General features: G+C 34.6%; 1 protein-coding gene across 1 annotated transcript in view; it reads right to left on the bottom strand.

Moving 5' to 3' along the window:
- The window catches only part of GABBR2 (gamma-aminobutyric acid type B receptor subunit 2), a 342,456-nt gene that overhangs the window by 245,422 nt on the left and 80,243 nt on the right, over positions 1-16,791 (bottom strand). Inside the window, exon 3 of the mRNA XM_070939098.1 lies at positions 2,680-2,850. Within this exon, the coding sequence (XP_070795199.1) occupies positions 2,680-2,850 (171 nt within the window). The remainder of the gene's footprint in view (positions 1-2,679; positions 2,851-16,791) is intronic.

The raw sequence follows: 16,791 nt of genomic DNA, 5'->3' as shown, positions 1-16,791 counted from the left end.
CAAGGTTTATTATTACTGTATATGCACAAACTCTTGGTCAGAACACACATGTCCTCACAACAATTAACATATGATGTCACAGTAGCAATGAGTTCATCCAAGTCTGCTAAAGCAGCTTCAAGGCAAACATATAACTCCAACTTTACCTCCTCAGTCCAAGACTTCATTGTTTTAACCACAGGTTTTGCAGCTTTAAGTTTCTTTCTATAAACAGGTACAAGATGAACCAAACAATGACCAGTGGCCCAAAGCTGCTCTTGGCAAAGATTGTTAAGCATATTTTAACATGAAGTAGCAGTGGTCTAAAATGTTTTTGCCTCTAGTGAGGCAGCTGACATGCTGAGTATATTTGGGCAGCTAGTATATGGTAGGATATAATAGACTAATAGTAGATAATGTATGAGATAGATATATTTTAGTGGATGTATTTTAGAAGGGCTGTTTTCAAGAATATAAGCATCTTTTTTGAACTATTTTTTGCATTTGACTGGAGGAGTCATCCCAATATAAGTTGGTCATATATCTTTAACCATTTGTAGCAAGATAATATAAGTATCATTTTGCAAAGAGCACTATCTTAGTGTAAATTTTTCTCCATTATTAATCTGATTGAATAAAGAGTCTTATGTTCCTTGTTTGCATTTATGTATATGTCTTGTTAAGTATATCAATTTTCAACAAAAATACATCTCACACCTAAGCTGAACGTTTTAGCCAACATGGATAGTTAGTAGAAAAAAAAGCTATTTAAATTAATTTCTACACTATCAATCTTTCAAAAATCTCATACACAGACACACAAACAATTAAAAAATAAAACTTCCACCTTGCACTAATATGTTCAGCTTCACACTTGCAACAACAGTATACACAAAGAAATGAGAGGAAAATTCTTTCAACTCAGGAACCATAGAAAGATATAATTCAACAAGTACATCCACAATTCAGTTCATTCAAATACAGCCTAAGCAGTGTAACATTTAAGGAAATTAAAAAAGAATTTTTTAGACCTTGGCAAGTGGGATTACAGTTCATTACAATTAGTAGCACCTGAGCATTTGTTTATTTCTCTCAGGATGTGAAAAATTGCAGAACAGAGACTATGCTGAGAAAATAGAACATAGGCTATTTATAGAACACAGAATAAAACGTAGAATGTAGGCTGGAGATTCTAAAGGAAAAGTGACAGGATATAATGTAGGAAATTTTTACCAAATTAACTCATTTTTAGCTATGAAGAGTATGCTATGGTAGAAATTGTAAAAGATACAGTGACACATGATGGCAGAAGTTATGAGGTATAAATATCCCTCTTTCTTTATGCAGACTAATTAGATCACATGCAGCTTAAGAAATATTATCCACCATATTTAATTTTGATCAGTGTGTGCATCTTTATTTCTTTTAAGATTTCCAGATAATAGCAGTCTTTGTTCATGTATTGATCACATGAAATATACTCCAGTAATTATTGGACCCAATGGAATATTAACAATATTCATTCTTGGCACTCAAAAATGAGGCTGAATATGACAATATATTAATGCAAAAATTCTACATAATAAGGCTGTAGTCTGATAAACTATAAACTGAAAGGTAAATAGGAATTTCATCAGAATCAGAATTTAATCAGAATATCACCAGGTACTGTGGCAGAGGAAATTGTTGCATATTTTAAAAATACATTTTAAATTAGCCTAGTTCATTTTTTCAGATTTCTAATGCATTATGAAATTAGTGAGATTTAGATGTGATTGTATAAATGACAATTAGTCATTTATGTTATATAAGGTGTTACTTCTAAATGTTTTAACCTATTTTATCCACTTAACAATTATTTTTATTTATTTATTCCATTTTAGATTACTTATTTATTTTAAACCTGGAAAAATATTCCACTAGCATTCCACCAAGCATTCCACTGTACAATGGTTAGAATGCAGTACTGCCGGCTACATCTCCTGACTGCCAGCTGCTAGCAATTGGACAGTTTGATTCTCACCAGTTCAAGGTTGACTCAGCCTTCCATCCTTCCAAGGTCAGTAAAATGAGGACCCAAATTGTTGAGGGCAATATGCTGGCTCTGTAAACCACTTAGAGAGGGCTGTAAAGCACTATGAAGTGGTATAATAAGTCTAAGTGCTATTGCTACTTTAATTTATCAGATAAATTCTATCAAGAATGTTGTTTGTCAAATTATATTTTTTGCCCTGCTGGATTATTCTTCTTTCAGCTTTGATCTTGGAAAGTCCATATTTAGAATTGGATAGTAAGTACTAAAATACAAATTTTACCTGATAATCTATCAGTAACATTGATATTTATTCTTAAATTTAACAAAATAATATAACAATGATAGGAATCTGTGTATCCAAGCTTCCCTGCTATGCAATCTAAATTCTTGAGCAAATAAATAACTCTTAGCAGACAAAAAAGTAGAGTATCACTGAGAAAGATTAGATTAAAAATCTTTGTAACAAGTTTCAAAGATAAAATATCTGCTTCAGAAATGATCTTCAGAAAATATATATGCAATTTCTGCTGGTTCAGCTATTGGTTAATTATGAATTATTTTAGACATGTTTCTTAGTTCCCATTATTAGTTTCACTCTATATCAAGAACATGCCATTTTTGCAACCAACTCCAACTTCAGTGAGAAGATATTAAACTGTTCTTACCTCAGAAAATCTTCGTATATCTTGGGTCAAAGTTCCTACTCTTTTCCATTTATAATGCTTGAGCAACTTTAAAATTGCCGGGTTCACAGCATTATCGGATGGCACTGTCCGGAAGAAATAAGGATATTTTTTCTTATCTGCTAACTCTGGTGTTGTTGCTGCAAACGAGAGCTGTAAGATAAAACAATTGTTGTAGCTGTTTAAAAAAATCAGTATTATCTATTAATCTAAAATTTACTGTGTTATATTAAATTAAGAAAAGAACAGGGATATGTCTATATCCTTCTGTTACAAAATAAATAGTAATGTTTTTTTAAAAAACAAGTTTTATTACAATTTTTCTTTCATCATACATATTTTATGAACAGAATGTTGACCGGGTCACATCTTATCCATCTTATACATAATCATAATTTTAATATATTCTAATCTTCCCATTTTTTCAATATTCATCTCTTTTATATAATCCTTTATCACAAATTAATCATTTTTTGCCATATCTTATTATTTCAGTTTCTGCCATATTATTCTCTTTCCATAATTCTTTTATCATTTTCAATTTTTACACATAAATAACATCACTTTACACCCTATATTTCAACTCTCTTGCAATTACACCAGTTATTTACCATATTTCTTCATTTCCAGAAGTATCTCTCAAATTCCCCCTTCCCAATCATTAGCATTTTGAATTTTCATCCTAATTTGCATTGTTATCAAAATTAGTAATGTTATTGAATTACTTATTTTCACATTCCCATCTACTAAATTTTATCTTAAACAAGTTCTATTCATTCATTTTTACAAAATAATTGCTGTCATGTCTTTGTTATTCCAGTCTCAACATTATTCTCTTTACATTCTTCTTTATCATTTCATGTTCAATTCGTTCACATAAACATCACAGTGCGCCCTATAATTCTTCTCCCTTACAATAACATTTTAAATTCCACTCTAATTTAAAAGATTATCAAAATTTACTAATATTATTATATTAACTACTTTCCCATTCCCATTTAATGATCTACCTTGTTATATATATTACCCCATTATCATTTCTCCCTTCTGATATCATCTCTCAATCTTTTTAGAATCCCATTTTTAATGATTTTTTGCTCAGCCTTTTATCTCGCTCTGACTTCTCAATTCTCTTTTTTTTATTTTTATATGTTACATTTTATCTTCTGAATTCCTTTTATCTCTTTTTGTTGTACTGTTTGAGCCTCCATCACCAAGATTTTCCCTTGTCTCCCCCTAAAAAAGAAACAGTTAAAAGAGAAAAAGGATTTTACCCCTTTCCTCTCTACTCTTTCCACATTACAAAAAATTTCTGTGATATTGTCTAACTGATTCTTATTTTTTAATACTTTCTCTTCTATGTTCTTAACTTCTTGCATCTCATTTAAATTTCCCTCTTCCAAATCCTCTTCACTTTCCTTTTCTATATATTTCAACGAATTTTCTGTTTCTTTGTTGCTTATTAAAGATTCACACATATTTTTGAACATCAGAAGTAGCTCTTCATACATCTGCAACTCCACTTCGTAACAATTAAAAAAAATATTAAAACCTCCCCAATTCTATCTCTTCACAATTAGCCAAAGTTTAAAGTCTATTTAATTTTCTTGTTTCTCCTCTTGTCTTCCTTTCTTCAATTATTCCTCTTTTCTTCAGAAGCAAAATGTTCTCCTAAATTATTAATAATCCAACTCCAGAAATAATCAAATCCAATTAAAAGGCTGTCTTCCAAGAGAGAAGGGAAAAAAAACAAAAAACAAATGCAAAGCACATTCACTCCTTAAATGTTCTCACAGTGTCCAAATTATCTTCTTTTATATGGCCAAGGTCGGGGCTTCCAGCTGCTACTTCTTTTTTGCCTATTTAAGTAAAGTATTACAGTACTTTTTCTTTCCTCCAGTAGATGGCATTCTCCATTTCTATTCCATACAAAACAGTCTATTAAAACCAGCTAATTGTCAAAGTATCCTGGAGTTTTAAAGTACTCATACAAAATGCTATTTTCTCCCAAAAATCACTTATTTTTCCTTTTAAGATGTTTTGCTTTCCCCAATTTTCCAAGTATAGGACTTCTTCTTGGGCTTTTTGTATTAGAGTCCCCACTGTTTTTTTCCCCCGTGTGTTTTTTTTTCCAAGTACCAGATAGCCGCTAATCCAAGCTCAGGAATTTCTTTTAAAACTCCTATTTCAATTTTTCCTTTAAGTATAAATTGGCAATGATCTCACCCAATTCCAGCACTCCGTCCGAACACCGCTCCAGCTCAATTCTTGGTTCCGGTTGTCCCAGCTTCAAGGTGGCTACCAGAAGATAGCCGCCGACCCTGCTGCCAATCGGGAGAGCTGTTTCTGTTCCAGTGAGGAAATTGCCAGTTCCTCGTGGTCCACGAAACACCTCTCCTTTCTTCACCGTCCCTACAAGACAGCTATGGCCCGAAAGCCTCCCGGCAGCAGTTTGTCCAGCTGGATTTCGCAGGGCTCATCAGAGCCTGCTATTTTCCAGTCCATTCCCACCATGACATCAAACCAGAAGTCAAAATAAATAGTAATATTGATGGGATACTAAAATGAATGCACATCACTAAAAATAATTTCATAATCAGAAAAACTGATGATTGACAACTGGTAATAGTTAGCAGTCTATAAAGCAATCCGCATTGATGGATTGACATTAATGGAGAAGGAATGAGTGATAAAATGCCAACTTTATTTCCAATAAATTGTTAATATTTTGAGGTTGGAAATACAAATTCTCTGAATTGCAAGTAGTATGTTATTTTTATATCCCATGAATAGGATACATTATTAGCAGGTACATACATAGACAAACCTAACCCATAATGGGTTAAATTATCATGTTTAGAATTTAGCCAGAATTGATTATATTTGTTATTTGGCTGAAACCATTCACTTCCTGGTGGGGTCCCCAGTGGGGTGAGGGCTGGTTTTGGTGTGAAGTATCTTGAATGGTATAGTCCTGGAATCCAGTTATGGCCTGATGATCTATCAAGAAATGGTCAGATGCAAGAAGTGAGGACACTTTCAAAAGTGTCCTATTAGAGACTCTACAGGTGATGTTCATACAGTCCTATCAGACATGTAGGGCTATTATCTATCAGTTTCCACCACAATCATAGCTACCAATCAGTCACACAACAGCAAGATCACTAATACAGAGATGCAAACATGCACCTACAGTACATAGATGAGACATAGGAGGCTCAGTACCAGGACCCATCACATCCTTAGAAAAGGTCCACAAAGGTCCAAACAACAACTAGTTTGCATGATGTGAACTGGGCCAGCTAAACATATAACCTTCCCCAAGGGAAATTAAGATGGTTATCAAGATCATGATGACTATCTTTTTGCTTCTGCTATATGTAATCTTAGATAATAAGCTCAATTAATTTCATATTAATGTTTTGCAAAATATATTTTGACACTTTACTGAGAATAAAATTCTGCAGAAAGTTGTGATACTATTCTTTCTGCAGAATTTTATTCTCAGTAAAGTGTCAAATTTGAAAATTTCCCTTACCCACTGATTGCACTGTTAATTCAAGACAGTTATATTCAATGTATATCCATTTCCTTAATCCTAGAAGACTCCTTTGAGCCATTCTGACCATGCAACATTTCAGAGTCTTATGAAGCAAAAGAAATGACAGGAGGAAAGAAAGCTATGCAAACAGATCATCCAAACCTGTTCCCACCATCAAATAGGAAAAATCAGTGACTTCATTCATTCACTTAAATCCTTCAACCAAGATATAATATGATCAATGTGCAACCTATAGATGGATTTTATTTTTTTTACTTCAACAATCTTTACCAAACTCTAGAGTATTTGGTTGGCTATTTATTTATTTTGCATTAAGTTCACACCCCAAATTTATTTTGGTGAAGTCAAGGCAGCATACAAAATCCATACATTTAAACATTTTTTCCTTAACCTGTTATTTAAATTCACACTAATTTTTTATACTTTAAATTCCACTGCTGACATCGTAACACTAATAAAAGCTTCTTATGAATATACCATCAATGTTACAATAGTGGTTTTTTACACATGGGATAAATAGAAATGGGTAATTATTTAAGATGAATAAATTGTAATTTTATTTAAAATTAAATGTCATTAATAACCTATGATATTTCAATGTTATATCCTTAACAAACTTAATGAGCTTAAGCAAAGCATATATGCTAATTTTCTTTCATGGTAGTTAGCTGTTTTTAGTTTTGTAAAAGAAATCAAAATCCAGAGGGAGAACTTTTAAGTATTTTCTTTTCTTTTGGAAGGATATCCAGTTCCAGTCTTATTCAAATTGACCTTTGACATTTTGAGTCCTATTTTCTTCCTCAGACTTACTACAGCATTCTGTGAAACTTTCATCAGGACATGGGGGAAAAAATAAAATAAAAGATAGCAGTTGTCTTTCCTGGAGGCCTCCTCTTTCTTGCTGCCAAAAACTAGCGTGAAACTGCTTCTAAACTCCTATCAAAAGTCCTTGCAGCTATTCTCTTGCTTTTTCCTAGAATCTTCTTAGCATACTCTCTACTTACAATAAGGCCACACATTTCCAACTAACCCAGTTTGAATGTTTATTCTCTATTTATCCAATCATCTGGAAGTTCAAGAGCCTATCAATATAAGTCAGAGACAACAAACAGTTGTAAATGACCTTTCAAATGTTTTATTTTTTTTATCTTTAAAATATAAACTTAATAGTTTAATTGTAACCCATTGATGTACAGTATTACATTTCTTTTGGAAATAAAAGTAACTACTGTACTTTATTAGCAATTGGCAGGCTGAATGTCTATGGAGATTCTCAATCATCCAGGACATGGTTGTCCCAAAGGTGCTTTTTTCCAAAAGGTAACTGGACTTTCTTAGGGTATTTTAACTTTGAAAATGTTTCACTTCTCATCCAAGAAGCTTCTTCAGTTCAGAACTTCCAGTCTTGTAATCCATTTTTCCCTTCTCTATCCATAGCAAACACTTATCTACCTGCTGGCAAGGGAAAGGAAGGGAAGGGAAAGAATGGGAAGGAGGAACAAGGAGGAAAGAAGACCACTATCACCCCGTGCACCAGTGGTGGGTTGCCCCCGGTTCGGACCAGTTTGCAAGAACCGATAGTAAAACCGGTGGGAGGCTCCGTCCACTGCCCCAGATATCGTCATTGGCGTTCTGGCATGCGCAGAAGCAAGGCGCGTGCATGAGCAAAGCGAGCTCGCGCGCACGATCCCGTTGTGAACTGGTAGTAAAGATAAATAGAACCCACCCCTGCTGTGCACCCTTCCCAATCCAGACAGGGAAGGAATTCCCATGTGCACCCCAGTGATGTGTTTCTACCAGTTTGCCCCAGTTTGGGCGAACTGGTAGTGGCGATGGTGGGAGGCTCCACCCACCCGCCTGGACATCATCACCCGCCTGGATGTTCTGTGCATGCACAGAAGGTTCTGCGTATGTGCAGAAGCGCTGCGTGCAAGTGAAGCAAGCGTGCACGTGCTCACAGTTCCGAACCGGTAGAGAAGGTAAGTGGAACCCACTACTGGTGCACCCTCAACCTGTGTCAACCACCCCATAAGTCCCTCCACATACCCTACTTGACACCATGCCACCCCCTGCATGCCTTTCCCAACCCATGCAGCACCTCTTGCACACTTCCATACCCCCTTCTCAACCTGTGCCCATTTTAGTTTTTGTTCTAAACTAAAAGAAAGACACAAAACTACAAATGAAACAGTATTAACTTCCAACTTAAGTGTAGAAATAAAGAGATTTTTTTGAATTACTATAAATGCAACATATATATATATATATATACATACACGCACACACACACACACACACACACACACACTAGCGTTCAAGAATTTTTTTTTGTTTATTTTTCACAACACAATTTTTAAAGAATTAATTTGACAGCAGTGATTTGGCTTCTTATTCAAGACACTGGAAATACGAATTATTTGTCAGTTAGGTAAATAGGAAAGCAACTGAGGGAATGTCAAATTATCAAAAATATGAACTACATTTTTCTGAGAGAAATAAAAAAATAACAAAAGATAAAAAAGATTTTTTAAAAATATATCATTTTTAATTCAAGAAAAAATGACCTCACATTTATGTATGGGTATGGGATCTATTTTGTCATGATACTTGATTATAGTGGAATCCATAGCTAAGATTAAACTATACTTATTTCAAGTATTATAGCCAGGGCCGGATTTAGATGAAAAGAGGCCCTAGGCTATTTCACTTATGAGGCCCTTTCACCTATAGTGAAAGTGTAATTTTAATTTTGTTACAATTTGAATGTAGGCCCCTCTTGATCTTGAGGCCCCCTCTTGATCTTGAGGCCCTAGGCTGAAGCCTAGTTAGCCTATAGGAAAATCTGGCCCTGATTATAGCATAATGTCACTATAGTGTACATGTAAACATCTTCGTAGTCATCACTGGTTTTTTTATTTCAGAAGTTTTATTTTATTTTACTTTTATTTTATAAAGTAGTTCAAAAGAAATAAGTAAAGTTTTATATTATTCTGGTTTTTTTTCTGAAAGAAATGTAAAATAAAAAAGGAATTCCTTAAAAATAATTTTTGGTTTAGTTTTAGGGCAACCAAACTAAATTATTAAATATCCATGTTTTTAATAAAGATTACAGTGATTAAAATTTATAATGGTTGTAGACACTGATGTGCTGCAAAATTGTATTTAATATTTCTTCAATAATCAAATGTGTAACTTTGTGAAAAAAGTAATTTAATTAACCACTGCTAATCGTTTATTAATATGACAACAATTTAAGAACTTAATCAAGGAGGCTTTTAAAATTAATCTCTTTTACTGAAAACCAAAGATATAATTTTTTTTTCAGATTATTACATATGATTTTAATTCATATTTAGGATGAAAATGTCCAGCTAAAAGAATTATGTTTTAACCCTTTGTGTTAGCAATTTCTGATTAAATATATTCATAGCAGTTAAAAGGCTATGGAAAAACAGGCTCCAAGAAAGAGAAATACATTTAAATTACCAGTTTATTTTCTACATCTTCTCATCTCATTCATATTAATGGGTTTATACTAGAGGCATGTCTGTCAAGGAATTATTTGCTAACTAGCTCACCCTTTTCACCCTAATATTGCAATGTCGTTTTTGCCCTGGAAATGAAGCTTTTTTTCATCACTCAATAATATTATCATGTCATGTCATTCTGTAATATCTGGACTGGGCCATCAGTTAGATTAAAACAAGAAACAAAGCAAACGCCAGAAAATTGTTCAAAGAACCTACAAAGAACTGACAATCCATCAAGAGTTACTGAGAACAAATTGAGATGATGTTAAACTGACAGAGCGGGGAGAGTAGGAACTTCTGCTAAAGCTGAGAATAACCTGATGCAGCCTTCCTCACTTTTTGTGGCATGTTGCATCTGCCAAACCCAAAATACCTTTCAGATAATTATTAAAATTACATGTGGATGTGGGGCAGAGAAAAAAAAAGGAAAGAAATATTTAAAATAGGAATAAAATTGTTGAAATCAGTGCTAGAGGGTTATATATTATGTTTGTGGGACATGGTTGGAATGTTGAGTATATTGTATGACCACTGATCTAAAATGGCTACTATGGGATTGGGGGATTATTCATAAAATGGCTACTATGGTAAGCACAGCTAGTCCAAATACATGCACATACCAGAATGCAAATTAGTAATAATGCTTCCTGCATCCTTCCTATGTTTTCTCTAGACTGAATGAAGATACATAAAGAGATGGAGACAACTTGGATTTCTTTGTCCAATCACTCTTTTGAACATGTCATGAGGCAAGTGTTCCCCTATTGCTTCATCCATAATCAGAATACTATCTAGGGTTTTTTTAAAAAAAAAAAAATCTTTGGAACTATTGGTAGATGCAGTGGGAGGATGGAGGATGATAGAAACTCGATTAACTACTATCCTGGATTACCCAGTGTTATAATGTGTTCAATCAGGAGCACTGATTGGCCTTTTGCCACGGTACTGCCAATAGAATGGTAATGGGGGCAGTGCTTTTATACCAAGATACATTATCTCAACTCAAGGATAAGAAAACAAACAATTACTGCAAATTCAAGGCAGTGCCTTATGATTTCCTGCCAATTTCAACTTGGATGAAATCCTGAGGACTGAATAATAGTATAGCTTTATAGTGTCCTGATCCAGGAAAAGCTGCAATTGCTACACCAGATATAACTGTGCAAAGTCTCACTGGAGCATAGCTTTCATATGCTGCTCATGCAGAAGCTATAAACTAAGGGTGTCCTTCCAAACTGGGAGCCAACTCTTTTCAGGGGAAGATAACCTACCCCAATTTCAGAATACAATATTATAAAGCAATCACAGCTGAAGCCATGCAGGGGTATATTGCTAGGATGTAATTCTGAAAAGCTTTAGCTCTCATCAGCTTTTGTTGTCGTTGTTGTTGTTAGCCATTCACTTTGATGAGTAACTTCTGGATATCCAATTCCAGTGTCTCCATTTTCAGGAGCTGGAAGGCTTTTTTCCTAGTTCCATGGCCAATTCAGCCAGACAATCTGGGATCTGTATCAGTTTATTTAGGGCTAATTTTTGTTTTTTAAAATGCTATATTGATCAACTTGGTACTCTTCTAAAGATGATGTGAATCAGGTCAAATCCCAAAACACAGCAAGATTCTGGGATATTGCTGTTATGATAGAGAGCAATCTCACTATCAAATCTTAAAATTCCATCTGCTTCTCATCCCCTCATTTCAAGAAAATAATTAGAAAAAATGTGTCTAATTGAATTGATAAATAAATGCAGGATAAACAAAACTGCTGCATTATCTAATTCTGGGTTTTATTTAATTGACCAAACTAAGTAATAATTTTAATTAGCAATTTTATGATGTTTGTGTGTCTATATTTTTCTTGACTGTACACTGCCTTGAGTCCTACGGGAGAAAGGCGGTATAGAAATATAATAAATAAATAAATAAATAAATTTAATGATCACTCATTCCATGAGTGAAGTTACGGCAGTACTGAAGGAGGGAATTTATGACCATTCCTGAATTGGTACAGACATCTAGCATCCCGATGGTCATATGATTGTGATTTGGGTGCTTGGTAACCAGAATGCAATTACAACTGCACAGAGTTTCCCCTCCTCCCTCCTTATATAATTGCCATTTGCAACCTTCACTGCTGGCTTTCAACAAACAAAACCAATGAGGAAGCCAGCATAAGGTCATAAATGACAATCATATGACATCATGTCTAACAAACATGTGGCAAGGCACTTGGAACTGCCAAAACTCCCATTGTATGTCAGCATGGTCATTTGACATTATGCTTTACAACTATGTTGCTTAGCAACAGGCTTACAGGTCCTAATTACTGTAGTTAAGCAAGAATTACATGTACATCTCTCTGCTTTCAGGGTAGGAAAGTACATACATTTTTTTTATCAATATGCCCAATTTTGCCATGAAGTCAACTAGAAATTGCAAAAGTCCTAACACCTGTCATTAAATGTCCTTCATGAAAAAAATGTTTTTTAAAATGACACTCAACTAAACAATGCTCAGAATTCTCTTACTGAAATAGAAACTTGAAAATGTTCATTTTGACCAGCTTTTGCTCGCTCAGCGTGATCCTGCGACTTCCATATATGTATGGCCATGCAGAGTTTCAGTGCAGCACTTTAACAGAGATTCACATAAAACAGGACTGCAAAGTCATAAAGTCTTTCTCTACATCTAAGACATTCTACTGCTTCTTAATGCAGTCTACACTGCATTAAGTTTGAGACTTCTGTGCACAATGAAAGGCATCTTTTGTCTTCAGTTAGCTTCTCGAAATGTTGAAAAAGGCCTTGAGGAACAGCCTTGATGGGCACCTTGCTAAGGTAAATTGCAACAGCCTTACACACAACATATATCTCTCCAAGGAAAACAGGCTCAGCTAAAAGGTTTGGAAATGTCTTGCGTGCAATCTATCAGACTGCACAGACTCAAAGGTCTTAATTCTTCCCTGAACCAACTGCATTTTATGTCTCAAGTCCTGTTGTCACAATAACAGAAGGAAACATCATTTTAAATCATGTTAAGTACAGGGCTCCATTTAATATACAAACACCTTCTGCAGGTAAAATAAGAGGAAAGTTTAATTACTCTTAAATGCAATTTTTCTCTCACAGTTGTTCTTAACACTCACACTTAGTATAACACAAGGCTATCAGCTGATATCTTTATAGCTGAGCGCTTGCAAGTGTAACAACAGCTGTGACAGTAACTGCTTTATAATCACAATTGGGCAGCCATGCCAGCTTCATACCTCTAATTTATTTTACAAGTATTTAGAATAGATACATGAAAATGAGTGATCAGTAAAGACTTGCAAAGTATTTTACATCACTAAATGGAAATGCTTTTTCTAAATACTGTGTGTGATGGGTATTCAGTGATTTTTTTTTGCAAATCAGAACACTCAGTTGGAAATAAACATTGGAGATTTTTGTACACAAGCAATATTATTATTGTGTAAGCACTGTATATGTAATATAATTCAAAATACTTTGCAGGAATGATAGAAGAAACTTATTATAGCAGAAGTAACAAGTCAGACTTTTCCTCCATTTCACCTTTGAGCCAAGCAGAAGTCAAATGGCAAGAGGAAGGTACACTTGTCAGCTTTTGCTTATTATAAAGATGTTAAACAGAAACGGGAAACAAAATTGGGAATCCTAGTGGATATAACCAAGGCCTAGATTATGAATTATAAATCTGTAAAGATGAACTGATGATGTAGAAAACTATATCACAATGTCAGAAATCAGAATACTTAGTTGGAGACTCCAGCTCCAATTAGTAACTTCTATTTCACCTGAGAGACACTCAGAGAACATCGTACACATTCTGCAATTTGTCCATGGGGAGGGAATAAAGCGTGTGTTATGGTATCATGGTACAAGTCTGCTCCTTATGGACTTGTGCTTGTGACATTATAAAGCATATATGAAAAAGCAGAGTTTTTGTGCTGTGCTGTCACAATGCACCCTTCATCATTTTGGAATGATCTTGATAATGAAAGGACAGTTAGGCATGTTGTATTTTTATGTAGGAAACACATTAAGATACGCGGATATGAAAATGACAGCTCTACCCTATACTTTCTTGTAGAAAAGCTTTTAGCAAATGTAACTTTCACAATACCGCATGATTAAGTACATATACTATAATTTGTTATTCTATTCATGGAGCAAAAGGCTTGTCCTTTTTTAAATTAATTACTTCATATATAAACTGAAAAGAACAAGTATTTGCTATGCCTAAAAAAGAATCTTGAATTGTTTTCCAAATTATTAGGAGCACATGCATGATTGTTCAGACGATCCAAATGCTTTGCTTACAAAAGAAAGACCTCATCTGGTGTCACTTCTCTGAGATCTAAGAAAGAAGGAAATATGGACATAGAAACAGATTCTGTGTCCTTATCTATCAAAATGCAAGAGAGAAAAAATGATGTTCACAAACACTTGCATTCATTACCCTTCACAAAAGAAAACCAAGCAAACAACCATTAATATATCATATATCTGAAACCCCAACATAAGTCACGGCAGGAACAGATGAAGTGGGAAACAACCTTGAGTCTCTATGGAAGCATATCTGTTTATTTCCAAAGGTAGACAAGAAGTCTGCAGAAATTCCTGTACTATAGGTAAAACACAATAAAGTAATCAACTTGAACCTTTCAAATGTGATCTGAGTGCTTGTATGGACAAAAAGTTTCCTAAACATATTTTTCAATAATATTTATCTAGAAAAAGGCCACTGAAATTCAGTAATGTTGATACTCCAATAACTTAGACTCAAAGCATTAAGAAAAAGCTACAACCTGCAGGCAATATGCTATGCAGGCTATAATATTCCAGCGTTAACTAAACCAGAAACCAGAAGAGCAGCTGCCCAGTGCACATGCTCGTGCCGGGAAGATTATCTTCCAGTTTCCAGCGTGTGCATGCACACCGGACAGCTGCTCTTCTGGTTTCTGGCACTCCCACGCACGAGAAGACCACCTGTCCAGCACACATGCACATGCCGGAAACCAGAAAATCATCTTCCTGGCACAAACATGCACACCAGGTGGCTGCTCTTCTGGTTTCCAGCACAACCATGCGCGAGAAGACCAGCTGGCCGGCGCACCAGAACCCGAAAGAGCAATGGGCGACAGCTCGCATGCCTGGAGAGATGGCTCTGTGTGCCACTTCCGGCACACGTGCTATAGATTCGCCATCACGGCTATATTCCATTAAGTACAATAAACTGCACTAACTTAAAATATAAATGTTAATTATATTTAAAATTGCTCACCATAGTCCAAAGCACTGAAGAATTTGCCATCTTATAGAATAATCACTAACATAGCTTCTTGTAGGTATGAACTAGGTCCAGAAATTCAATGCAACAAAATTGAAAATTTTCATCTGAATATCTACAGTATAGTAATATTTTTCAACTGCACATGACTAGACTGTACAAAGTAGGTTAATTGACTATTAAGACAGTTTAAATTAAATAAAGGGAGACCTTGCTAATGGTGACTCATGTCTTAGTCATCTCCCACTGCAATATGCTCTTCATAGGGCTGCTCTTGAAAAGCATTTTAAAGCTATGTCTGATCCAGAATGCAACAGTTTTGGCAATTTTATTATGTCTCTTGATGCGTTCATATAACACTGCTCCTCTGTCAGCTGTGTTGGCTCTCAGTACGCTTTTAAATCTAATTCAAGATGTCCGTTACTATCTATAAATGCCTACATGGCATAGGACCAGATTGGTTTGCAGAAACAGGTGTTTCCATCTTTATCCCGTTGTTTTTGTTGCCATACGAGGTCTAGCAGGACATGCTTCAGGTCCTCTACATCAAACAATATTGGACCTGGGATTGTGCCTTATGTATAGCTGCATCTGCATCCACCTCCCAGATGTCTGGATGACCTTGACCTTGTTAGCCTTTTGTGGATTGGGGGATCTGCTTTAGGGAGGATGACAGTGGACTAACAAAACTAATAGTTTGAATGAAAAACTAAGAAAAAAATAAAGGAAAAACAGCAAAAACAAAAATGCAGAAATCAAAGCAAAGAAAAATATTGAATTATTTTTGTTATTATTGTTTAACAAATTTTATTTCCATTTAACATTTTACTAAATGTTATCACTTGATAACTGTTAGTGTAAAAGTTTAATTTGATGAAAAATATTTATCTTCCATGGAAATTAATTCTTTTCTTTTTTTTATCTCATCGAAAATAGCCTGCCTTTTCTCCTGACTGTTTTTTTAAAGTAAAGTATTACATTTATAAAATAGCTTATCATAAAAGCTTTCCTTGCATTCCTAAGTCTGTTCCCATATTTAAATAATTTTCCAAAAAGATCTAGTAGTTTCTTTTTATAGTCCTTCACCTTTCCATAGCAATATTTTATTTAGTCTCTATCTTACATTGAGGGTTTTGATACTTTTCTCAGATGTTCTGACTAACTATGGTAATTCAATGAGACTTATTAAGGGTAATCATGCATTTGCAACCAAAAACCTCTATCAGAAGAGCTCAATACCCCCAAATCTTCCCTTTCCTGATGTAGCAACTGCCTGTGCCTAATTACTTCTGAGTAAGCGTACACATTCATAGATGTATATTTGTGAAGTCCTAGATTTTCACTGTGGGAATGTATGCATGTATTCGTTTGTATTTATTAAGGAAAGTAATATATACTGTATGAGTGATTTGTGTGTATATATGGAGATAGTCTATCAATGAATTTAACAAGCTGTCTTATTTTACAGTATTAGTTCAAATTAATTTTTATTTATTGATGTATTTATTTCTCTTTCTGCTCTGCCCAATTCTGGTCAAGATATATATGTGCATATATGCACACATAGTTATAACAGGGCCACAGGCATGCTTGTATTGCATTACAATATAAATAAATTACCAGTGTCCTTGGAAAAATTGGTTTTCACATTATAATGGAAATGTGTATTTTCATGCATCTGTCATAGTTATTTT

This window comes from Pituophis catenifer, unplaced genomic scaffold (genome assembly GCF_029215685.1).
Source record: "Pituophis catenifer annectens isolate HBS135680 unplaced genomic scaffold, rPitCat1.0.hap2 SCAF_3, whole genome shotgun sequence".
NCBI classification, from domain to species: Eukaryota; Metazoa; Chordata; class Lepidosauria; order Squamata; family Colubridae; genus Pituophis; species Pituophis catenifer.
The sequence above is the reverse complement of the archived record's forward strand: the minus strand, read 5'-3'. Positions and strand labels throughout refer to the sequence as shown.